Raw genomic sequence first — 25,959 nt, forward strand, 5'->3', positions numbered from 1 at the left:
TATATATTTGTTTTAGGATATAGACAAAGGCTGGAATCCTGCGCCTGTATTAATAATGAGTTCAAACACGTAGCCAAAAATGCTTGGAGGTATATTAAAATTAAATGTTACAGGCATAAGATATAAGAGGTAATGAAGCATCAATAGCTTGTTCGATAACAGGTTAGAGTCAATAGGTATTGCTCAGATTGGAGAAGCACTGAAAGTGGTGAACTACAAGAGCCAATGGTAGGTCCACTTTTGTTCTTGGTATATATAAATGATTCAGACTTGGGCATAGGGAGCACACTATTGAAATTTGCTGATGACAAAAAAGCAGGAGATTTGGCAAAGAGCAAAGAGGACTCCAGAGGACTTCAGGAGAACATAGATTGGTTAGTAGAATAGGCAGACAGGTGGCAGGTGCAATTTAATGTGGAGAAATGTGAAGTAATATATTTTGGGAGGAAAGACAAGCAATGGGAGTATACACTTGACATAGATGGCTCGATGTTACCAGGCCTGCGGGTTTCCGGCGGGTTGGGTTTCGGGAGCGTGGTCAACACGCTCGGTGAAATTAGTGGGTTGCCCGCGCGATCGTAGCAGGCAACACACTAATAGGAATCAATTACCTGCTCCTCCGGGGTCCACGCTGCTGGTCTGCGTGTCGGGCGGGCTGCGCATGCGCAGTACGATCTGTCAGCTGGAGGCGCTCTATTTAAAGGGGTAGTCCTCCACTGACAGATGCTGCAACCAATGGAGCAGCCCAGGGGGAAGGCTGCTCCCAGTTTAATGATGCCTCACCCCAGGTATCATCAGATGGGGTGAGGAGGAGGGCGAAGACAGAGATCTTGCACCCGGCGGGCGGTAGGAAGCGGCCAGCCTCTGCCACCAAGAAGGCCTGGCTCGAGGTGGCAGAGGGGGTCACCTGCGCAACCAACATATCGCCCACCTGCATACAGTGCAGGAGGCGCTGCAATGACCTCAGTAGGTCAGCCACAGTGAGAACACGGAGTCTTTCCCCTACACTCCATCTGCCACAACACTGCCCCAACCCCACATCTCCTTCGGCACCGCCAACACTATTCTGTCACATCACCCCTCATACCCACTCAAACCCCATCCTCATTTTACCTCCACCTACTCACCTCGCCAGTACTCATCCTGCCACTAACACGCGACCCAATCCTCATACAATCTCATGGCTCTATCCCATACTCACCCTCTCGTGCATCTCCCTCACGGCCAGCCTCACTCAACCTGCCACCACCTGTGCTGCAGCCACAGGGCATGCATCACATATGTGCAGTAGGCAGCGTAAGGCAAATGTTTCATGAGCATGAAGGGGGTGCACAAGGGTGTCGGAGGGTTTGCCATGGGTGTTACCTATATTGAATTTCAGAGCAACAAACAGCACACATTATATTGGCACCACCACTGCCATGTGTCCGCGAATCCTGTCTGTTGTGTCCAATAATGCCCGCTCCTGGGTATCACTATGAGGACCCACCACTGATGCCACCCATTATGTTACTGCAGAGTAGGTGCAGGTGTATTTGCAGGGCTCTTCTGCGCAGACGACTGAGAGACATCCGAGGTGTAGCCGGCTGCATCCTGGAAGGATGCGGAGGAGAAGTTCTGGAGGGCAGTGGTGACTTTGACAGCGACAGGTAAGCAGTTGGTGCTGGGGCCAGCCAGGAGCCGCTCGGCATGAAAGAGCCTGCAGATCTCCACGACTACATGTCGAGCGAATCTGCGCCTCCGTGTGCACTGCTGCTCGGAGAGGTCCGGGGAGCTGCGCCTCGGTCTGTGGACCCTGTGGCAAGGGTAGTGCCCTCTGCGATGCGTCTCTCTCTGCGGTAGCCCTCCCTCCTGCTGTGCAGGTGGGCGTGCAACAACACCGTGTTGGGGGGCTCCACGTCTCTGCGGCAGACGGCGTGGACTGCGAGGCTGCTGGGGCTGGTCATGCTGTTCGTCCTCCGAGGGTGTCCACGCACCACCCATCTGGCAGGTGTTGGTCTGAGGGGTTGTGCAGGGTAGGTGGGTGGTTCCTCGGACTGGGGCTGCAGTTTCGTGTCGGTCTGTCCTCTGGCTTGGCGGGGGTGGTGGGGGGCAGGGGTTGCCCTATGTGACGCGGTGGCCTCCTGCGTGGGTGAGGGCTCTCCCCCGTGGGGTGCACCTTGGCACCTGCCACAGGCTGCTGGCTGCAACACGCCTGGTTGGAGAGAGACTGTTTCCCCCAGTGTGGGAAACACTCTGCGATGCAGGTGAAATCCCACACTTCCTCTTTTGACAGCTGATTCAGCTCATTAACTGACCTCAACAAGCAAGGTAAGTACTCTCAAGTGGAACCCCGCTGGCTTTAATTGCCTGCGGGATTCCCACCAGCGGGGGCCACGCACGCAGCCCCGCACGTCATCGGGGAACCCGGAAGTGGTCGGGATCGCGGCGCGATCCAGTCACGTGACCGCATATCGGGATTTTCGGGACCCCCCCGCTGGAAACCCGCAGGAAACCCGACCCTAAAATCGAGCCCAGAGTTTGGGTTTGCCCTAGATATTGTCTCAGGTAGAGTGTCACCAGTCTGTCCTGTAAGCAGACCTCTGTCAATTCTGATGAAGCATTTGCTTTCACAACCATTATCTAGACATTTGATAGTGCAAAGGAGGGGGGATTGCAACACCCTTTGCTAAATGGACTGAATACTATAATTCTCCACATATTGCCTCATGTGCTTCTTCAATTTTCCAGAAAGTGGACTGATTCACACTTAAATGAGATAAAACTAAAAGCAAACGCACAATGGGCCGGATTTGCTGCTCACAGCAAAATCCGGCCCAATATTATTTATTTTGCAGTTATTGAGTGAACAGAAAAAGAAACGTGTGAAGTAATTCCCACCACAATATGACTCAATTCTGTATCCTCCCTTGTACCAAATACAAATAATAATTTGTCACTTGGACTCTGTTAGTTCTAAAAATATTCACTTTTCTTGGACAGTACAGTGGAACCTGTAAATTAGGGACACCTAAGGGACTTGCACCAGTGTCCTTTCATTGCAGATGTCCTTATTTTCAAAATGGTCATTGTATGTACAGTAAACTGGATGAGCCAAATATCCCGGGATTGGCTGTATCTCCTGCAGTGTTCCTTTATTTCACCCTCACCTAGGATCGTGCCTAATTCTGGAGCCCTGACAGCGGGATGTTATTTCAGTTCATTTTCTGTTCATTGGGTTTCCCAGTTCATTGCCATACTGGGGTCCTTTTCCATTGAGGGAGGGATGTTGTGATTCTGGATCTGCTATATTGGCAGCCTGCACGGGGCAAGGCGTACGGAAATTATTTAGACATGTTACTTTGTGCCCTACTAAGCATACGTTGTTTTGCTTTAGTTGTAGTGCTGGAGTGCCTAGGGGATCTCAGCCAAATAGGTCAAGACTGAGATCGATAGACTTTTGGACACTAGAGGAATCAGGGGATATGGAGTTTGGGCAAGAAAGTGGAGTTGAGGTTGAAGACCAGCCATGTTCTTATTGAATGGTGGAGCAGGCTTGAGGGGCCGTATGGCCTACTCCTGCTCCTATTTCTTATGTTCTTATGTAAATTGGGGGGATTAATGTCCTGCAGACCACTGTCTGGGACCCCATCCCTCTGTGTGCTGCAGCTGCTAATGTTTGAAGTGCTGGGGGGTGGGTGGGGGACTGTTAGCAGGTCACCAGTACCTGATGTACTGGTGGAGTGAGATCTGATGTTGCCTGGAGTAGTTCCCGGCTTTTGTTGAATGGGGAGTTCTTTACCCAGCATCCATAGCGGCAGAGAAACCGCTCTATCCCTGGGACATAGCCGTGCAAGCATCCAATTCCAGAGAGAGAGCGTGGTTTCTTTGCCACTATGGATGCTGGGTAAAGAGCTCCCCATTCCACAAAAGCCGTTTCTTTCACCTGCTGCTGCCTCGCACTGACCTTCGTGTCCCGTGTTTTAATTTGTAAATGGACTTGGTGCATTGGAGGCTGTCCGTAGTTTGTAATTTGTGAGTGTCCGTGGTTTCAAGGTGCAGCTTGCATCTGTTTTTTCAAATGTAAATTATTTGGAACTGTCAATAAGTGCCCATTTTTTTCAGGTGTCCGTTTGTTGGGAGTGTCCATTTGTATAGATTTCAATGTACTTATCTCCTTGAAATTAGCTCTTGAAGAGCCCAAAAAGATAAGACATTCCAAACTTTAATGTGTGACTGCTTCCTGAGGCTATGTGCATTGTCTGAGTCAATACAGATAGACTCGCCATCTGACTTCTTCTGCACATAGCTGTCCTGTGAATCTGACTCTTTGACAGCAAAATTTAACTTGAAAGCACATTTTAATAAAGATATAAGCCAAGCCCCATTCCGTGGTAAAAAGGTCAAGAATCCTGAAATACCACAACACTCAATGGAAAGACATTGAAGGATGTGGATGAACAGAGAGACCTAGGAGTTCAAATACAGTATATTATAAAGTCAACAGAAGGCCAAATGGGGCACAGCATAGAAGATTCACAAAGTAATGATAAATTTGTTCAAAGCAATGGTTAGACCACAGTTAGAGTACTGAGTGCAGTTTTGGATACTGCATTATAGAAATGACATTAAAGCCATATAGAGTGAATAGGAGAGAGGTTAGGAGAAATTTCTTTACTCAGTGTTGTTAGAGCTTGGCATGCTTTGCCAGAGGGAATAGCTGCAGCAGAAACTAATGCACCTTTTCAAGAACTGTTGATAAACAAGTTAAGCAGAGGAAAATACAAGGCTTTGGGGAGAGAGCAGAGCAGTGGCACTAGTTTTGAATTATTGTAGTATTGTCGAAACAGATACAATGGGCCACATGGCCTCCTCCGGAGCTGTAAACATCTATGATTTCATGGTTCTAAGAAGGTTGAAATGAAGACAACGCTAGCATGGCATCCAAAACACGGATGACAAAAGAGAAAGCCGGAGCTAGAATTCTGAGTCATAAGCTGCACGCCAGGGCTAGCTCACAACAAATAGAGATCTCTGTTGGTTGTATTTGGAAAAAATGAAGGGCACATCAGCCACTAAGATTAGGCCTTATCCTCTCCCTTTACAACCATGTACTTTGAAATAGCAGGAACCGCTGAGGGCTTAGGGCATTAAAATTTCTTTTAATATTCTTTACACTGATATCCATTAGCTGCAAAATGATGTTACATCCTTGTGTTGAAATCTACATGTGGCTGGATGTTGTTAGCTAAGTAGATTGGCTTTGCTATTAATCTGCTATATACATTAGAATATCATCACCTGACCTTCTCTATACAGATTAGGGATGTTGTTGGACAGACCTTTTTGGAATGCTTGGATGACAAGCCTGGCAGGATTGTTGGCCCCGCCTCATGCACCACTACGGCTGATGTACCTCTTGTCAGGGGCTGAACCTATTCCTTCCTGTGATGCCGCCTCCTAGAACTCTATTTCAAATAATGTTTATAATTTTTCTACAAAAAAATAATCAGTAGCAGAGTTAGCTGCCAGTCATTACTGTGTTTTTAAAAAAAATAGATTCATTACCTTTCTTGTTGAAAGTTTCTTAACATTATATCCTGCTCCATCACATCTGTGATGATTCACTTTTTTTTCCTCAATGGTAGAAAGCTGGTGACTATTTCAAAATAAAATTTGAAAAAATTGGAGCAGGTACTACGAGTTTATATATTTTTGCTTTCTGGCATAATTCCTGCATTCCTCTGGTCATTGCTGTATGAGCATAGTAGCTAGCTTGCGTTATGCCAGATAATTCGTAAAGTAAAAGCAAAATATTGTGGATGCTAGAAATCTGAAATAAAAACAGAAAATGTTGGAAACACTTGGCAGGACAGGCAGCATTTGTGGAGAGAGAAACAGAGCTAATGTTTCAGGTTGATATTCTTTCATCAGAACTGGAAGAAGTTAGGGATTTAATAGTTTATAAGCAAGTACAGAGCCAGGGAAAAGGTGTGTGTGTGGCGGGGGGCAGGGCGGGTAACAAAAGGGAAGGTCTCTGATAGGGTGGAAGGCAGAAAGTGATTAAATGACAAAAGGGATGATGGTGCAAGGCAAGAAGGGTGATAATGGGACAATAAAGAATCAAACGAAGTGTAAATGGCAACAGCAGAACCATTACCAGCACTGCTGACCGAGAAAATGGGTGTGATGGTTATGACCTGAAGTTGTTGAACTCAACGTTAGGATTGGAAGATTGTAAAGTGCCTAACTGAAAGATGAGGTGCTGTTCCTCAAGCTTGCGTTGAGCTTCATTGGAACAGTGTAGGAGGCCAATGACAGAGAGGTTAGAGTGGGAGTAGGATGGAGAATTAAAATGGCAAGTGACCAAGAAGCTCATGGCTACTCATGCCATTTTGCTAAGATCAGTCCAAATCTAGCCAACATCGACAACTGGCCGTGTAGAGGAAACCTGAATGTTAGTGTTAATCAGGACTGCAAATTAAATCTTGCTGTTCTAAACTGTGTTGGAATCACTAATGTATTACATCATGCATTGCCATACAAAATATACATTCCCTTCACACCTTGTGTTTTTTTTCAATGTTGTTATCTGGATTCAATATACATAGTCATCTCACTGCATTATTGTATTTTTACCAATGTCAAGTAAATTATAAAAAGGTTCACAAAATGTCTGATTTTAATAACAATTAAAAAGCTGTACTTTGCAAAAGTAGGGAGTTGAATGTTTTATGTAATTGGGTCGAAAAATATTAATGTGATTGCAGGAATCCATTTGTGATTGCTTTGGGGAATTGTATGATAAATGTTCAGAACATTCTCCGACAGAACGTAATTAATTGAGGCAAACCCTGGTGACTGTATTAAAGAGTATGTTATTCTTTCTGCTCCATAGTTGACCCTCCTTCGTGATGCTCATCAGAATGAGCTTGGAAGGATCTCGGAAGATCTGGAAGATGAAGTTGGAGCTAGGTCTAACATGGATAGGAAATTAACTGATCTGCGCACTGAGGTAATGCTACAGATTTGTTTTAATACCCTGGCTCGATTAGAAAAGTGTCAAAGTGGCTACAGCACAGCATTTCTAATATATTAAAAATCTTGGGGTCGAGTTTCCGTTTGTTTATGCCAGTAATATCAGCGCAATCTGGGCGGAATTGAACGAAGCAGCACAAAAGATTGGGGAATTTTAAATGTAAGTGAGTTACGCCCCAAACCACTTACATTTGTGAACACTTTGATTTCAGTGGAAATTAAAATCTGGTGGTTTCTAGAATGGGCGAGTGATCTGCAAATCTTTTACGCTGGTTCAAGATTCAATTTGCCCGGATCGGGCACTGCCCACAAAACTGGCCACGTCCCCAGATCGAAATTGTGAGATTCTGCCAATTGCGCTGGTTCAGAAAGGCTCTTCAAATTATACTCATATTCTTAGGCACAGAGGCATATTTTAAAAGTTTCTACATATCAAAAAGTATTTAATTTACTAAGAAACTGACTATTGTACACCCAGTAAACTTATCATATGATTGAGTATGTTTTTTTTAAGTCAGTTTCAGTGATTTTAAATCAAGTTACTCACAGGTAATCTTACTAAAAATGCATATTTTTTGTGATAATCCCATTTTCATCTGTATTAATCAAACTGCACCAGGTTACCACTCTTAAATATATCAAGGAATACTTTTTAACGGAAAGAAAACAAAAATAAATGATTATCTAATATTACACTGCCCGAATATGCTGGTTCATGGAAGATTTTCCGTTTGCGATTATGCAAATGAATTTTAGCAGAAACTTGAACTGTAACCTAACTATCACAATTTCAAGCGCAATTTCCAGATTGCGCCCAAAGCAGAAACTCTAGCCCCTTATGTCTGCATGTAATATCTGTCTACAAAACCTTACTTTCTATTGTCACATTTTTGTCGCACTTTTGTATTAACATTTCCCATTATAAAGTCCTATGTCTGCATTGAAAATGCAAACTGCCTATGTAAATTTGTCATGCTGTTATCAAACTGTCCCACCAGTGGTGGTGCTGTAATGCCTCAGTTTTGTACTGTAGTGAAATATTTTACCAATAATCTAAAATCTGTGTGCTCTGGTTCAATTAACTAACCCCATTTCACCTGAAAACTACACTTGGTCTTGAATCCCTGGGGGTACTTTTCACCTTCACCAGTGGGGCAGATCACCTGCCCATTCTAGAAACCAGACGATATTCTTTCCATTGAAATCAATGTGTTCAATGCTACAAGAGATTGACTGGTAAAATTCCTCATTATTTAAATAATTTCACATTCACATCACTGTTTACCCCATTGCTGACATTTTTCCTGTCTCCTTCCTTCCGTCAACCAAGAGGGCAAAAGGCTGTCTAAGAATAGTCTTAAAAAAAAAACCAGGGGGGAGATGAGGAAATTTTTTTTACTCAGTGAGTTGTTATGATTTGGAATGCACTGCCTGAAAGGATGGCAGAAGCAGATGTAATAGTAACTTTCAAAAGGGAAGTTAAAAAGTAACACATTTGTAGGGCTACGGGGAAAAAGCAGGGGAGTGAAACTAATTGGATATCTCTTTCAAAGAGCTGGCACAAGCACGATGGGCCAAATGGCCGCCTTCTGTGCTATATGATTCTATGATTAACCAACAGGAAATCCCCTTCTGCAGGGTGAAACTTGCCTTAGATAAAATATTCCACTTTTACATAGTGCTCCATCTTTTGGTGTAGTCAAAAATTGTCAAAACTTTCCAAGTAAAAGGAGCTTGGTCTTATTTAACAGTCAAGGCTAAGGTTTGAAATCACAGCCCTCTTGTCCAAAATTTAACAAAGTACCATTAAAGCTTCATAGCTGCCTTTTGAGTATTGTGGACCTCGGTGGATTTGCAAGTTAGGTTTTCATGCATATCATTTAGAGGGTTAAGAGAGTTTAAAAAAATGGTAACTGAATAGCCAAACAAAATTAGATTACAGGTTCTTAAAACTGAGGAGATGTCTTGAATTCACTTTGAAAAAAAAATGAAGTGACCAAGAAATATAAACGATTCAGAAATCTTGGAAAATTCAGAGGTCCTTAGAACCATAAATGTAATAGCTGTTGGAATAATACCTGTACTAACTGGATGGCATGTATATTGTACAGTATGTACCACAATAAGACTCTTAATATCCTTCACTACTTTCAATCTAATTTAATGATCTTGTAACAGCATTTGATTTTTGAAGACTGCTTCCAGTAAATTAAAATATTTTTATCAAGTAGGAGTTTCAGATATAGCAATTAGGAATAGCAAAACAATCAAGACCAGACTTTCTTAAAAAAATAAAAATATACTGTGGTTAACAGTATGACATGTGAGATTAGCTGCCCTTTGCACCAATTTATTTGCATGTTGAATTCAGTTATTAAACCTGTCTAGAACCAAGTGTTTTACATATGAAACTAAAAACTCATTGAAGACAATATTTCTGTTTTCTAATTCTAATGGAAAAAAAATAGACATTCAAAAAATAGACTAGTCTGATACTGATAGAGGGTGCCAGTAGACCATTTGTCCATCTTTAGCATTGCTATGAATAATACCCTTATTTAAAAATGGACTCAAGGTGGCCCTCCGTGGTGTCAGCTGTGGCTCAGTGTATAACACTCTCACCACTGAGTCAGAAGGTTGACGGTTCAAGTCCCACTCCAGAGACTTGAGCGCAAAATCTAGGCTGACAGTCCAGAGTAGTGCTGAGGGAGTGCTGCACTGTCTGAGGTGCCGTCTTTCAGATGAGTTGTTAAACCAAGGCCCTCTCTTAGGTGGACATGAAAGATCCCATGGCACTATTTTAAAGAAGAGAAGGGAGTTCTCCCCGGTGTCCTGGCTAATATCTATCCCTCAACCAACATCAAAAACAGATGATCTGGTCATTACCTCATTGCTATTTGTGGAACCTTGCTGTGTGCAAATTGGCTGCAGGGTTTTGTACATTACAACAGTGACTACACTTCAAAAGTACTTCATTGGCTGTAAAACACTTTGGGACGTCCTGAGATCATGAAAGGCTATATTAATGCAATTTCTTTCTTTCTGGACCTTCCCCAAGACCTTGATACTCTCCACTATGTTAAGGCACCAAAAACAGCACAATATTGTAGATGTGACCTTACTAATAGTTTGTAGAAGGTAAATATTGTATTTACTTAATTGTTCTAGCTATACACCCTAGTACCCTATTCATTTTCCCTATGGCCTGTGACATTGTTCATGGATCTCCAATGTTTTGTGAACTACAATCCCCAGATTCCTCTCCTATTCCGTGGCCTTAAGTGGGTAATTTGCATGGCACACACGTGCCTGGAATTACCCTGACCCAGAATACATCAAGCTGCATTTATCCACATTGAAGAACATCTGCAACTGCCGGGTCCATTCCCTCAATGCATCTAGATCAGAGGAACAAAGGAATTGCTAGACCAAGAAAGACTAAGGTCCATCTAGTTTGCCTTCTACTATTCCAGTAGATGCATTATAAAACAATAATGAAGTTGTTGACCAATCTAGGCAATGAATATCAATTAGTTTTCAACAGACCCAGACCCAGAGGTGAGGAAAGCCCCCAATGGTGGAAAGCTTTGGGAACCATAGGTCCAAGTCACTTGTTCCTCCCAAACATGCTACACCTACCATATGTCATGACTCAAATTACTCACATACTGTATCCCAAAATATTATTTTCTGCAAGAAATCTACCTAATTTGCATTGAATGAATCAACACTATCTGCTTCCACCACCTCCGTAGAGAGCCTGTTCCATTGATTTACCACTCGCTCACTATTTTATCTAAAATCCTAACTCCCGCACACATCTTTGTGTCATAAGAGAACTTAATTGTTCACCTGATTCAAATGAAACCAATTCGTTATCCAGCTTAAAATTGAAAACCATCTTCAATTGCAGGATCTTAAACATGCTATGCCTAATGTGAATGAATGATAGTTAAATCAGTTGAAACTTTAATTCTCATACTTAAAGAAGGAATATATTGTGAGAGTTCGGCATCTTCCTCGGGCCTCGATTGTTTACGCTGATTTATGCCCATTTTTACGTTCGGGCATATGCTAATGAGACTGGCAGGGAATTTGAGCGTAATTTGGCATTGGCAGAATGGGTGTGGGAACGAGCGTAATTTTGGGTGCTACTTCCAGGTTGTACCCCCGCAGGAAATTCCAGGCTTATAATCATTTTAATCTTCCAACTTTGACATGAATGTTATTTTCAAATGAAACCAATTTGTTATCCAGCTTAAAATCTGCCCGCCAATCCTACAGGACGCAACCTTCCCTTACGTAATAGCCTCCTAAGTAGCACTTTAACAAAGGATTTTGTGCAAATCGAGAAGAACAGTAGTTACCAGGCTACCATCATTCACCAACTTTGTTACCTCTTCAAAAGATTCAACCAAGTTTGTGAGGCAGGGCACCCATTTCCAAAAGTCACATTTGAATTCTCCAATAACTATTGCTCTTTTCTAGTGCATCTCCAATAATTTGTTCTCGTCCCTGACGTATAATTGAAGTCAAACTAATTGGCCTATAATTCCAAAGTTTTCACTTACTAGCCTTCCTAAATAAGGGCACCATATGGGCCTCCTCCTAGTCCATGGCAACATTCCCAACCTCGATGAGTTATTAAATATATGAGCTAGCAACTCACATACACAGTGAATACTGTCAGCACGCATATGAAAGTTGATCCCACCTTTCCTGTTAACATTGCCGAGGGGTAGTGTGTACACGAAGAGAAGGGGGCCGTCGGGTACATCAGGGGTGATTGGCCAGACACAGGAGGAGAAACCACTGAAGGTGATGTAATGTCTACGACTCAAAAAGTATGAGTGGAACCAAGAGAAAGTTATATCATGGAGATGGACTGCATAGGAGACATGTTCAATGAAGATGAAGTAGTCGACAGCAGTGGAGAGGATGAAGAGAGAACAGTGAGCTGCATCACATACAATGCTGTTTGATGACTTTGACCAGGCAGTTTTGGTGCTGAAGGTGAGGTGGAAGCCTGATTGCAGAGTTTTGAACAAGGTATGTGGGAGAGGTGGAGCAGCATTGCAAAGCTTCAGAAAGAAAGGGAAGGATTGAGATAGGACAATAGTTGGAGAGAATGGCAGGATTGCGTGCAGTTTTTTTGAGGAAGCGGTGATGACAGTTTTTAAGGCTGTAGTTTCTGAGCCGAAGGATAGGGATGGGCTGATGATGCCGATGATAATACAACTGAGATGGGTGGTCAAAAGCTGAGACAGGAGGGGCAAGGAAGCAGATGGTGGATTTCATAGACAAGTTTAGTGACAGTTGGGGGTGAGGGGGAAGACGAAAGTGGATGCTTGGAGATGGAGTGAGCAATCGGGAAGTCTTGGAGGGAGAGGAGTTTGGAGGAGGCAAAAGCAACAAATGGAATGTCATATCAATGCATTAAATGTTTGTATGCTAACATCATATCAATTCCTCTGTTACATAACCATACCCGAGAAGATATTATAAACTAACTTCAGTGGGCCCTTTCTGTCGTGCTTTTATTAGTGAAGCTGTCCCGATTGTAATTCTGTATGCCTCTTCAATTGTCCCTTGAAGACCAGGACCATCTGGCATTAGAGTTTGACCTTTCTTTGTTCTCTCAACATCTGTAAAAGAAAAGAAAACAAAAAAATGTAAAAATAATTTCATGGAATTGTGCTGTGTGGATATACCTAATTACCTTCAATAGACTGTCACAAGTTGCAAAAGAATTGTTAATCCAGCATTGAGATGAATGCGAGCAAATGCAGTGATGTGTAATTTGGAACTTTAATACTGCAGATTGGTGAAGTAATATGGCTGCTCCATAATGAAACCCTGATTCCTCTTTGTACAGCTCAGTGTTCATTCCCAAATCATAATTTTTAGCTCCCTGCATCGCTCAGTAGTCAAAATACTATTTGATGCACTACTGAGCAGCAAAACCAGCTCAATTGTAATACAATTTACCTTAATGTCCCTAGACTTGGGACAGGAGAGAAAACTGTCATGGTTTCTGGTCATGGATTCCTATTGCAAAGTCTTCATGTGTGTATATCGTGGAGATGCCGGTGATGGACTGGGGTTGACAATTGTAAACAATTTTACAACACCAAGTTATAGTCCAGCAATTTTATTTGAAATTCACAAGCTTTTGGAGGCTTCCTCCTTCCTCAGGTGAATGCGTTATAGTCCAGCAATTTTATTTGAAATTCACAAGCTTTTGGAGGCTTCCTCCTTCCTCAGGTGAATGCTGTGGAAATGAAATCCTCGAACCTCTCGCATTTATAAATCACAGAACAATACCTGGTGATTACAGACATTCTTTCCAACTGCCCGTTGCCAAGGCAATCAGTGTGCAGACAGACAGGTGTTACCTGCAAGGTCTCCGAATATACAAACCACCAAAAAAAAACAGATAGAGAGGCAGAAACATGGAAAAGACAGCAAATGACCCGTTATATTAAAGACAGATAACATTTCTTCGCTGGTGGGGTAACGTGTAGCGTGACATGAACCCAAGATCCCGGTTGAGGCCGTCCTCATGGGTGCGGAACTTGGCTATCAATTTCTGCTCGATGATTTTGCGTTGTCGTGTGTCTCGAAGGCCGCCTTGGAGTACGCTTACCCGAAGGTCGGTGGCTGAATGTCCTTGACTGCTGAAGTGTTCCCCGACTGGGAGGGAACCCTCCTGTCTGGCGATTGTTGCGCGGTGTCCGTTCATCCGTTGTCGCAGCGTCTGCATGGTCTCGCCAATGTACCATGCTCTGGGGCATCCTTTCCTGCAACGTATGAGGTAGACAACGTTGGCCGAGTCACAGGAGTATGAACCATGCACCTGGTGGGTGGTGTCCGAGCACAACGCAACGCCATCAACGCTCTCAAGACCAACCACAATATCGTCATCAAACCAGCGGACAAAGGAGGAGCCATCGTCATACTGAACAGAACGGACTATTGCAAAGAAGCATGCCGACAACTGGACAACCAGGAACACTACAGACGGTTACCCGCAGATCCGACCAAAGAGCACACCCACCAGCTCAACAAATTGATCAAGACCTTCGATCCAGACCTTCAAAGCATCCTACACACTCTCATCCCACGTACTCCCCGCGTGGGAGACTTCTACTGCCTCCCAAAGATACACAAAGCCAACACACCTGGACATCCTATCGTATCAGGCAACGGAACCCTGTGTGAGAACCTCTCTGGATACATCGAGGGCATCCTGAAACCCATCGTACAGGGAACCCCCAGCTTCTGTCGCGACACTACAGACTTCCTACAAAAACTCAGTACCCATGGACCAGTTGAACCAGGAACACTTCTCACCACGATGGACGTCTCGGCACTATACACCAGTATCCCCCACGATGACGGCATCGCTGCGACAGCATCAATACTCAACACCAACAACAGCCAATCTCCAGACGCCATCCTACAACTCATCTGCTTCATCCTGGATCACAATGTCTTCACCTTCGATAACCAGTTCTTTACCCAAACACACGGAACAGCCATGGGGACCAAATTCGCACCCCAATACGCCAACATTTTCATGCACAAGTTCGAGCAGGACTTCTTCACTGCACAAGACCTCCAACCAACACTATACACCAGATACATCGACGACATTTTCTTTCTATGGACCCACGGTGAGGAATCACTAAAGAGACTACACGATAACATCAACAAGTTCCATCCCACCATCAAGCTCACCATGGACTACTCCTCAGAATCAGTTTCTTTCTTGGACACACGAATCTCCATCAAAGACGGGCACCTCAGCACCTCACTCTACCGCAAGCCCACGGACAACATCACGATGCTCCACTTTTCCAGCTTCCACCCTAACCACGTCAAAGAGGCCATCCCCGATGGACAGGCCCTGCGAATACACAGGGTCTGCTCAGACGAGGAGGAACGCGATGGACACCTACAGACGCTGAAAGACGCCCTAGTAAGAACGGGATATGACGCTCGACTCATCGATCGACAGTTCAGACGGGCCACAGCGAAAAATCGCATCGACCTCCTCAGGAGACTAACACGGGACGCAACCAACAGAGTACCCTTTGTCGTCCAGTTCTTCCCCGGAGCGGAGAAACTACGCCATGTTCTCCGCAGCCTTTAACATGTCATCAATGACGACGAACACCTCGCTATGGCCATCCCCACACCTCCACTACTCGCCTTTAAACAGCCACCCAACCTCAAACAGACCATCGTTCGCAGCAAATTACCTAGCTTTCAGGAGAACAGCGTCCACGACACCACAACCCTGCCACGGTAACCTCTGCAAGACATGCCAGATCATCGACACAGATACCACCATCACACAAGAGGACACCACCCACCAGGTGCATGGTTCATACTCCTGTGACTCGGCCAACGTTGTCTACCTCATACGTTGCAGGAAAGGATGCCCCAGAGCATGGTACATTGGCGAGACCATGCAGACGCTGCGACAACGGATGAACGGACACCGCGCAACAATCGCCAGACAGGAGGGTTCCCTCCCAGTCGGGGAACACTTCAGCAGTCAAGGACATTCAGCCACCGACCTTCGGGTAAGCGTACTCCAAGGCGGCCTTCGAGACACACGACAACGCAAAATCGTCGAGCAGAAATTGATAGCCAAGTTCCACACCCATGAGGACGGCCTCAACCGGGATCTTGGGTTCATGTCACGCTACACGTTACCCCACCAGCGAACAAATGTTTATCTGTCTTTAATATAACGGGTCATTTGCTGTCTTTTCCATGTTTCTGCCTCTCTATCTTTTTTTTTGGTGGTTTGTATATTCGGAGACCTTGCAGGTAACACCTGTCTGTCTGCATACTGATTGCCTTGGCAACGGGCAGTTGGAAAGAATGTCTGTAATCACCAGGTATTGTTCTGTGATTTATAAATGCGAGAGGTTCGAGGATTTCATTTCCACAGCATTCACCTGAGGAAGGAGGAAGCCTCCAAAAGCTTGTGAATTTCAAATAAAATTGCTGGACTATAACTTGGTGTTGTAAAATTGTGTGTATATCAGAAGAGGACAGGATGAGGCTCAACCAAGATTTGTTCTCTTTTGTCGAGTAGCCTACCGACACTCACTGTCCAGACATGTTCATGAAGAACAGGCATCTGTGATGATGCGCAGGAGAGCTGACGGCACCCCAGCATCAGACGTCTCCTTCAGGAATGGAAGGGAGAAAATCGGGGAAAAAATAACATTCAAGTGAAAGTTGGAAGTTTAAAAGGATTGTAAGCCTGGAATTTCCTGCGAGGGTGCAAGCCGGAAGTAGCAACTGAAATTACGTCCATTCCTGTACCCATTCTGCCAATGCCTAATTACGCTCAAATTTCCTTCCAATCTTATTAGCATACGCCCAAACATAAAAATGGGCATATATCCACGTAAACAATCGAGACCCAAGGAAGATGCCGAACTCTCACAATGTATTCCTTCTTTTAGTATGAAGATTAAAGTTTCGACTGATTAAACCATCATTTATGCACATTAGGCACAGCATGTTTAAGGTCCTGCAATTGGGGAAGATTTTCAATTTTTAATGTGATTTATACTGATGCCATAAAAGTGCATTTAAAGAAACAGAAAATACAATGCAGGTCTCAATGAGGATATTTTTTTTTTAAATGCTCAAAAAATTGCAATAAAATACCAGAAAATTGACTTTGTTTCCTGCTGCGCCTGAAAATCTGGTCGTAATTTGAAGTGAGGCTCTGAGCAAGCACAATTGCAGGATGCATGCGTAGAAGTCTCTGTAGCTTGGGGGTGAGGCCATTATTATGGGTGTCGATGCGTTTGGGTGGAGGGATTGATAGACCATCGTAAAAGATTGAGGAGATTTGGGCATATTGTACTTGCGCTCGTAACTCATTTGCGCTCAAAATTCCACAATCTCTTGGGCCCCGTGTTTGCTTTGTCCATGTCTCTGGATGCAAATATGCAGGAAATTCCAGGCCATGATGCCTGGCTCGGCTCAACTCACTTCACAAGAAAAGCATTTCTATTAATGTGCTACTATGGGAAGTAAGGAAATTTAACTAGCACCACAAGGACATTTTAAAGGTTTTACTTTTGTTTGCATATCCACTCCTCATCTTGGTTAAATCTCATTTGCTGTCTTTCTGCTACCAAAATGTTATTATTTATTTGAGTGGGTGATCTGACCTGTGAACTTCTTCATAGCTATCAATGCCAACCAGCACCGGCTCAGGAGTGGGAGACACATCAGATCTGATGACTTCTTTCATACACTGAGAAGTACTCATGTTCTGTCTCAAGCTACTATCTAAGGGCATGTCTAAGTTCCATCAGGTTTGTAAAAAATATCAAAAGCCATTTTCCCCTGTTGGGTGTCCCCGGTACACCAGAGAATGGATGGCCAAGCAGAGGAAACTCCAATCCTTAATGCGTGATGGATTATGTACAAAACTTTTAATCGCATGGCATTGCTTACAGGTAAACTGGGGTCTGGAGCACATTTGTGACGTTTCGCATAATCTCATTCGGTGCCAGGGAGTGGCAAAAGCAGGGGGACAGGGAGCAGAGCACAGCATTGCAGGGTACTGGAGAGAAGAGCAGAGTGGACAGTGGGGAGAGGGTGGGGGGGGGTGCAGAGTACAGCAGGAAGAGAAAGATAAAGAGGTAGATGTGAGTACTATAAATATCAAACTCAGTACCCACGGACCAGTTGAACCAGGAACACTTCTCACCACGATGGACGTCTCGGCACTATACACCAGTATCCCCCACGATGACGGCATCGCTGCGACAGCATCAATACTCAACACCAACAACAGCCAATCTCCGGAAGCCATCCTACAACTCATCCGCTTCATCCTGGATCACAATGTCTTCACCTTCGATAACCAGTTCTTTACCCAAACACACGGAACAGCCATGGGGACCAAATTCGCACCCCAATACGCCAACATTTTCATGCACAAGTTCGAGCAGGACTTCTTCACTGCACAAGACCTCCAACCAACACTATACACCAGATACATCGACGACATTTTCTTTCTATGGACCCACGGCAAGGAATCACTAAAGAGACTACACGATAACATCAACAAGTTCCATCCCACCATCAAGCTCACCATGGACTACTCCTCAGAATCAGTTTCTTTCTTGGACACACGAATCTCCATCAAAGACGGGCACCTCAGCACCTCACTCTACCGCAAGCCCACGGACAACCTCACGATGCTCCACTTTTCCAGCTTCCACCCTAACCACGTCAAAGAGGCCATCCCCTATGGACAGGCCCTGCGAATACACAGGGTCTGCTCAGACGAGGAGGAACGCGATGGACACCTACAGACGCTGAAAGACGCCCTAGTAAGAACGGGATATGACGCTCGACTCATCGATCGACAGTTCCGACGGGCCACAGCAAAAAATCGCATAGACCTCCTCAGGAGACTAACACGGGACGCAACCAACAGAGTACCCTTTGTCGTCCAGTACTTCCCCGGAGCGGAGAAACTACGCCATGTTCTCCGCAGCCTTCAACATGTCATCAATGAGGACAAACACCTCGCTATGGCCATCCCCACACCTCCACTACTCGCCTTTAAACAGCCACCCAACCTCAAACAGACCATCGTTCGCAGCAAACTACCCAGCTTTCAAGAGAACAGCGTCCACGACGCCACACAACCCTGCCACGGTAACCTCTGCAAGACATGCCAGATCATCGACACAGATACCACCATCACACGAGATGACACCACCCACCAGGTGCATGGTTCATACTCCTGTGACTCGGCCAACGTTGTCTACCTCATACGTTGCAGGAAAGGATGCCCCAGAGCATGGTACATTGGCGAGACCATGCAGACGCTGCGACAACGGATGAACGGACACCGCGCAACAATCGCCAAACAGGAGGGTTCCCTCCCAGTCGGGGAACACTTCAGCAGTCATGGACATTCATCCACCGACCTTCGGGTAAGCGTACTCCAAGGCGGCCTTCGAGACACACGACAACGCAAAATCGTCGAGCAGAAATTGATAGCCAAGTTCCGCACCCATGAGGACGGCCTCAACCGGGACCTTGGGTTCATGTCACGCTACACGTTACCCCACCAGCGAACAAATGTTATCTGTTTTTAATATAATGGGTCATTTGCTGGCTCTCTCTGCCTTCCGGATGTTTCTGCCTCTCTCTCTGTTTTTTTTTGTCTCTTTTTTTTCTCTTTTTTTTCCCTGTTTGTTTTTTTGTGAATGTGTATTCGGGGGTTCTGCAGATGACACCTCTCTGTCTGAACACGGTGATTGCCTTGGCAACGGGCAGTTGCAGAGGCAGTCTGTAAACACCATGTATTATTCAATATGTATAAATGCGTAGGCTTCAAGGAGATCTTGAAACATTTACCTGAGGAAGGAGAAAATCTCCGAAAGCTTGTGAATTTAAAATAAAATTGCTGGACTATAACTTGGTGTTGTAAAATTGTTTACAATTATAAATATCAAAACATTGGCTTTCAGCTATACTCTTCTTGATCAAAGAAAGATGTTGAAGCAGCAGAAATGGTGATTCACCACCGATCACCATCACCACTCACAGTTACGGTGAGATCTTTCACTGAAAGCACACTTGTTTTAAAAAAAATCACAATTAACATTGAAGTTGTAAACCTACAAGGTAAAAGAGATTATGCTCTCTATGTTTTAGAAGAACACAGTTTCTCTGACAGCAGGATATGTGCCTCGCCTCACTTCACTTTCACACATCTGCTGCATGCATGCCCTTCTCATGTAAGCCCATGTCTTGTGAGGAATTTTTGCATCTGAATTCAAAGTGATCAGGCATGAATTGAAAGTGAAGTTTGTATCTGATCATCCCATGGAAAACTTTCCTGAGCAAAATGCAGATCATCAGGTTTCACCATCCTCCAACTAAAGGAGAGAAAAAATGATTGCAGTATGAACATGGGGCTCTGGTAAAATAAAAATTATATTATATGAAGTGGACGTGATGTCACCCCGTGGAACAGCCGTGCTACAAGTTACCAATGATGCTACTGTAATTTTAATTCCAAATCATGGGTTTTCACTTTGGATTCAACAGCCCAAAATCAAACAAAACATTCTTGAATTTTTAAAATTGAGATACTCCATTATAGATTTACAAGCATACCAGATAAAAACACTTAAGGTAGTGTTGTAGATTTGGAGTTATAGACTTAAAAAAGGATGAGTATACTGCTATTTCAAAAAGCAGTAAATAATACAGACCAATTACAGAGATCCATAAAAGAACTGGGCAATGGAACACACCTCTCTCTGATTCTGTAGTGGATGCTGATACTTGCACTGCAGATGGTTGACTCTTCCTGGAGGTCGTCATGGGCAAGGCAACATACCCTTAGTCAGAACATTCCCGGTGAGCTTGAGATTCCTGAGGTACTGTTCCCCTGCATTGCCCAGGTAGCTGACTCCTGCCTCAGGTAGTACCAGCTACAAGTCATGAGCCTCCCCTATCCTTTTTCTCTCCTCCTCCTCCACCATGATATGCCCAGAAATGGCTACTATACTCGTGTTCTTAATCAGAAAATTCTGTACGATTCATTGTACTCTTCTAATCATAACTCTTCCCATTCATAAAGCAACTTATACTGGGTCTGGATTTCTATAAAATGTTATACTTTCGATGTGCCTCTATGGCTGTGGAATGCTGCGCCAGTTGCTCAATCACAACTTTGAATAATGTCTTAAGTTCAAATGGCCTTTTTTCAACTTTTTGAAGGCTAGGAATGATTAGGTTATGGGTGGTTAATCTGTTGACACTTCCTCCATTATTTTGCCATTCTTTATGCATAACTTTTTCATAGAGCTTAACAGATTGCCCCTTAGTATATTATTGTTATAATTATCTCGATTTTTTTTTATAGACGAGTCATTGGATTCTGGTTAGGTGAGCATTAAAGATGGGTCATCATAAGTGAGAAAGTACAGTGCCTGTGAACTTTAACTTCCTGCAAATATTAAAATACTTTACTAATTGCTGAGTCCAAGTGGCATCACTCTGAATGTCATGGGGACAAAGAAATTAAGCGGAAAATCTCTGAGTAATAGATCATCTATGATTCACATCTAGAAAGTAATTCCCACTAATTTCAAAGTAGAATTATTTAATTCCTCATATACTGGTACATTTCAGTCTGTTTTTAATAGACCAACATTTTAAAGATGAACTGCAGAAAATTAATTTGCTGTGTGTAAACTTTTAATAGCCATGACTATTACTTGAGAAAGGTTGATTACACAACTGTAGGAATGGGTTTCTTCATTCTTTGAATGATGTTATCCTTCGTGTACTGTGAGTAATTCATATAATCCCACAGGACATAAACAGGAATTTAATTGACACATGGAGAGATACAACATCTAAAATGGATTACCTACTATTTGTCTTCATTCATTTTCAGCAAATACCATAGAGAATACTCACAAAGCAGCACATCTTCAGACAAGGGAGTATCTGTTTATGATCTGGTGTAGAGGTTAACATAGTCCTACTAAAGCGCAAGGCCCAAATTTTAACACTGAGCCGGGAAGAGGGCGGGGGAGGGTAGTGACTCCTGACGGGAAACCTGGAAGTACGGGTTTCCCGGACATCCTTACGATTTTGATGTAAAGATGTCTTTTATTTATTTTTTTTGGTTGGTTTCCCGCCCATCAGGCCAGCCTGATTGACAGGCCCGCCATCAGTTAGACGGGAGAAGAGGCAAGAAGCTGATGTGAGAAGGGAAGTCTTAGATTGGGGGCCGGGGGGTTCAGGGTCAGGGGTCTTCGAGGGGTGTCGGGAGTCATTTGGTGTCGGGAGTCATTGGGGTCGGCGATCATTGTGGGGGGGGGTTGGACATCGGGTGGGAGGTCGGAGCTCATAGTGGGGTATCGGAGATCTTTGGGGGGGAGGGGTTGGAGATCATGGGGGAGGGTTTGGTTGATCGCGTGTGTCTGAATGTGACAGGTAGACTTTTAGGCCTGGAGGAAACACTCCTGCTCCTTCTGGCCCACAAGCAATGCAATAAAGGCACTTACCTGCTAATTTGGGCCTTCTTGCCTCCTCTTACATGGCATGAAGCAGAAGGCCCAGGGAATCCCAGGCCCCAGGAGTTAAAAATAAAAAACCTATTAAAATGGAGGCCTGCAGCTTCCTTAAAAGATTTCACTGACTGACCTGCCTCCTGAGAGCGGGTTCATCGCCCGGCCCGCAACCCGCCTCCGTTAAAACTGGAAGTGGGCGGGTTGGGGTCAGGTTTTACTTTTCTACAATTTTTACCTTCCCACCTGCTCCCAACCCACCCGCTCCCAACCCACCTGTTCGTGGAGTTAAATTTACTCCATTATTTTTCACATGTCGGTGCAAAAGGCAGGAAGGAAATAATGAGTCTCCTGATTTTAACTTGGTCTATGGATTGGGTGGGCGTGGGAGCGGGGAAGGCGGGTAGCTCCCATGACCCCGGTTTGTTTCTATTTGATCGATGGGCTGCCCACCCAATCGTGTCAGGAATCTGGCAGCTGCGCAGAATTTCCTGCTTGACTCCTGGGGTATATTTAAAGTGGGGATGCAAGAGAAAACAACTACCCTTGCTTTTCTGATGCCTCCATGGAGGTCCTAGTGGATCAAGTCAGGGCAAGGAGTGAGTTACTGTTCCCCAGCGGATGTAGGAACATCCCCAGGCCACTATCAAGCAGGCCTGGGCAGATGTGGCGGACAGGGTCAGTGCCACCAACATCACTTCCAGGATCTGGGTTCATTGTAGGTTTCATGACCTCACAAGAACGGCAAGGGTGAGTACAGCTCTCCACCTCTCTCAAAGACACCTTTCACCCCCTCCCCCAGTACTCTCAACAATTCCCTCCCCTCCATCACATCTTTCAGCGTACAATCATAATACACACTGCAACACCTCTTTCTGATTCCAAACAGAAGCACCTCTTCCTTTCCTCTCTTCACACCACACACCAACAGCATTCAATTCACACATCCTACCACTTGCACAACCACCAACTCCTCCCACCACTCCTTCCTCACTTAACATTACACACATTTGGCTTTACATTCATCACCTCCCCATCTTCATTCCATCTTGCTTCTTCTCCTTGTCTCAACACATGTATTATATATGCAAGCCGCACATCTCCACTGAACTGACCTTTTCAATAGCCACTCACTAACTCTCACCCTCTCTTTCTGTAGGTCAAGTCAGCGCATAACGCCAGGGATAGGACCAGGACTGGGGTGGGGGGGGGGGGTGGGGTGAGTTGCCAACATCATCTACCTCACCCAAGCTGAGCAAGAAACCCTGGAGATCAATGGCCCAGGCAGAGCATTGAATATTGGGAGGGAGAGGCTGGGGGCTTACTTCAGCAGTGTTTCTGCATGTTACTTATAACCCTTCATTCACCTCGGCAAATATATGGCAAACTTCACAACTTCAAGCTACATTCTCAAGACTGTCACCAGCAAATGTCCAACATCTATTTGCCATCATAACTTTTGTCCCTCTTCTGCAGAAGACACCTTGGAGGAGGACAATCCTGAGGATGCACCATCACATGTTCCATCTCGCCAAGGCACCAGCTCAGACATTGGCACTCCACGTAGGTTAGATAATGAAGCATAAGGGTCTACACGTAACACCCAGCACTACTGAGCAGCAGCAGGTACTGGTGGCAGGGACAGCCCAGGAGTCAGCCTGCCAGAGGATGAAGTCCTCTCTCAGATCTGCAAGGAGGACAGAGATGCAGCCTTCAGGGGCCCAGCAAGAGAAGACAACTGCTTGCTTCACACGAGGCCTGCCAAGAGGTTTCACCACCATGGCTGAAAGTATGGAGGAGTCCACATCCAATCTGTGAGGTGTCATGTCCCAGTGCATCAACACACTGCAGTCTACCTCGGAGAGTGTGGCCACACCCAGGGATGCTGCAGCTGAGCCTTCACAACAAGAGTCAATTTTCACAGCCTTTGCAGCTTTGTTGAAAGCTTAAACAGCTGCCATTCAGGCTCTAGGCTCAAACCTGTGCTCCACCTTGGAGAGGCAGTCATCTGCCTTGGACAGATTCTTGGAGCAAATTGATAGCGGCTTTCAAGGCTTCACTCATCCTCTGTCGTCTTTTTTTTTTGCAGGAGATTGGAAGTGCTGAGCCTCAGTCCCATGGGAGTCCCAGTGGCATAATGGAAGCAGCATGTGTCGCCCTCTCTCAGGATGTCAGCACATCTGCTTCCTTGCCACCCCTTCAACCAGTACCAACCACAATGCCAGAAAGCCAGCTGGGCCAGACTGAAATGCTGCAGTCTGCGGCCGGGCCCTCAGAGGTTTGGGCCCCTAGAAGTCGCCGGCCACAAGCATCTCAAGGGTCCCCACGTGAGCAACAGTCTTTCACCAGCTCAGCTGAAGCCACTGAGGGAGCGTCTTGTAGGAGTAGTAGAGTCAGTAAAACACTATGGGTTGCTGCTTGGGGGACAAAGGAATTCACTACAACATTGTGTTTGAAATTAAAATCACGCCTTTATTATATTTGCAACTTTGGTCAGTGGTTTCTTCTAATGACAGTTTTTTTAGTCTGCGTTGTTAGAAAGTCATTGACGTAGAGGTTCTGCTGAATGAACTCGATGTTGTTTAATGCAGAATAAAGGGAGTGGAGAAGGGGTAATAAGGATTGTTAATGCTGAGTGGCTTTATCTGAATTTTCAGGTAAGGGGGATTGAGGAGGTCCCTGAAGCGTTCCTCTATCAACTGCTCCCTGGTCTCTTCAGCTGCAGTGCATGCTGCTGACCCTCATTTTTGTGGTTCTCACTTGCATTCATCCAATTTTTCCTTGTCTGATGATGCCTCTTGTTGTTGCTGTGTCTCCTCCAATTCTAATCCTCTTTGCAATGCCAGGTTTTGTAGAATGCAGCAAACTACAGTGCTATGGCCCATTTTGTCTGGGTCATATTGTTGGGAGCCCCCAGAGTGATCAAGGCACCTGACTCTCTACTGCAAAATGCCAACGATGAGCTCTGTGATGTTCCTGGTGGCCCCATGGATCACACTGGGGATCGGGCAGGAAAGTGGAGTTGAGTTCGAAGGTCAGACATGATCTTATTGAATGGCAGAGTAGGCTTGAGGAGCTGTGCGGCCTACTCTTGCTCCTATTTCTTATGTTCTTATTGTACTTGTGTTGCTCAGGCATAATGGGATTGCAAGGGGTGTCATCAGCTAGGTGTGGAGGGGGTATGCCTTGTCTCCCAGCAGCCATCTTCTTTCATTCCCGGATGCGTGGAAAAGTGGGGGGTGAACGAGTGTCGTAGAATGAAGGCATTGTGGCAGCTATCAGCGAAACTGGCACAGACTTGCACTATCAACATCAGTTGAACATTGATGGAGTGGAAGTCATTCCTGTTGACAAAAGTTCCTGGCTCATCTTCTGGTGGCCTAATAGTTACATGAGTGCAATTTATTATGCCCTGGACATAAGTTAAGACTTTAAATACTAGAGCTTTCTCATTCTGGCTGTTGGCATCCATTGTGAGGGTAATGTACTGGTTTGCTCTAGCAAGGAGGTCACCGGAGACCTGTTTGAAGCAGCTGTACACTGCAGACTAGGAGATGTAGCAGCCTATAAGGAGTATATGGTGAAAAGGTTATGGGTAGTGGTGACTTTGATAACTGTTTTAGGAATGCTGCTAAAATTATATTTTTTTAAATTGCAACTTCATTCAGAATTTTTATCAGTGATTCCAATATGTGGCCGATGTCTTGTGGCAGATTGTTTATCATGCACGATACTTCTATTCCTGGGGGATTGGCAGTGGTGATGACTCTCTTTACCAGCTCTCTCCTCCCCCAAAAATGCTGCTGGCCCAGACCCCAATTATTCCCCCTGTGCTTCCAATTCCAAA

General features: G+C 44.8%; 1 protein-coding gene across 4 annotated transcripts in view; it reads left to right on the plus strand.

The window, feature by feature from the left end:
- The window catches only part of LOC137318799 (coiled-coil domain-containing protein 102A-like), a 533,993-nt gene that overhangs the window by 171,170 nt on the left and 336,864 nt on the right, over positions 1 to 25,959 (plus strand). For all 4 annotated transcript variants that reach the window (XM_067981441.1, XM_067981440.1, XM_067981443.1 and 1 more), the window contains exon 5: positions 6,878 to 6,994. In XM_067981441.1, the coding sequence (XP_067837542.1) occupies positions 6,878 to 6,994 (117 nt within the window). The remainder of the gene's footprint in view (positions 1 to 6,877; positions 6,995 to 25,959) is intronic.

Source organism: Heptranchias perlo, chromosome 3, assembly GCF_035084215.1.
Source record: "Heptranchias perlo isolate sHepPer1 chromosome 3, sHepPer1.hap1, whole genome shotgun sequence".
Classification (NCBI taxonomy): domain Eukaryota; kingdom Metazoa; phylum Chordata; class Chondrichthyes; order Hexanchiformes; family Hexanchidae; genus Heptranchias; species Heptranchias perlo.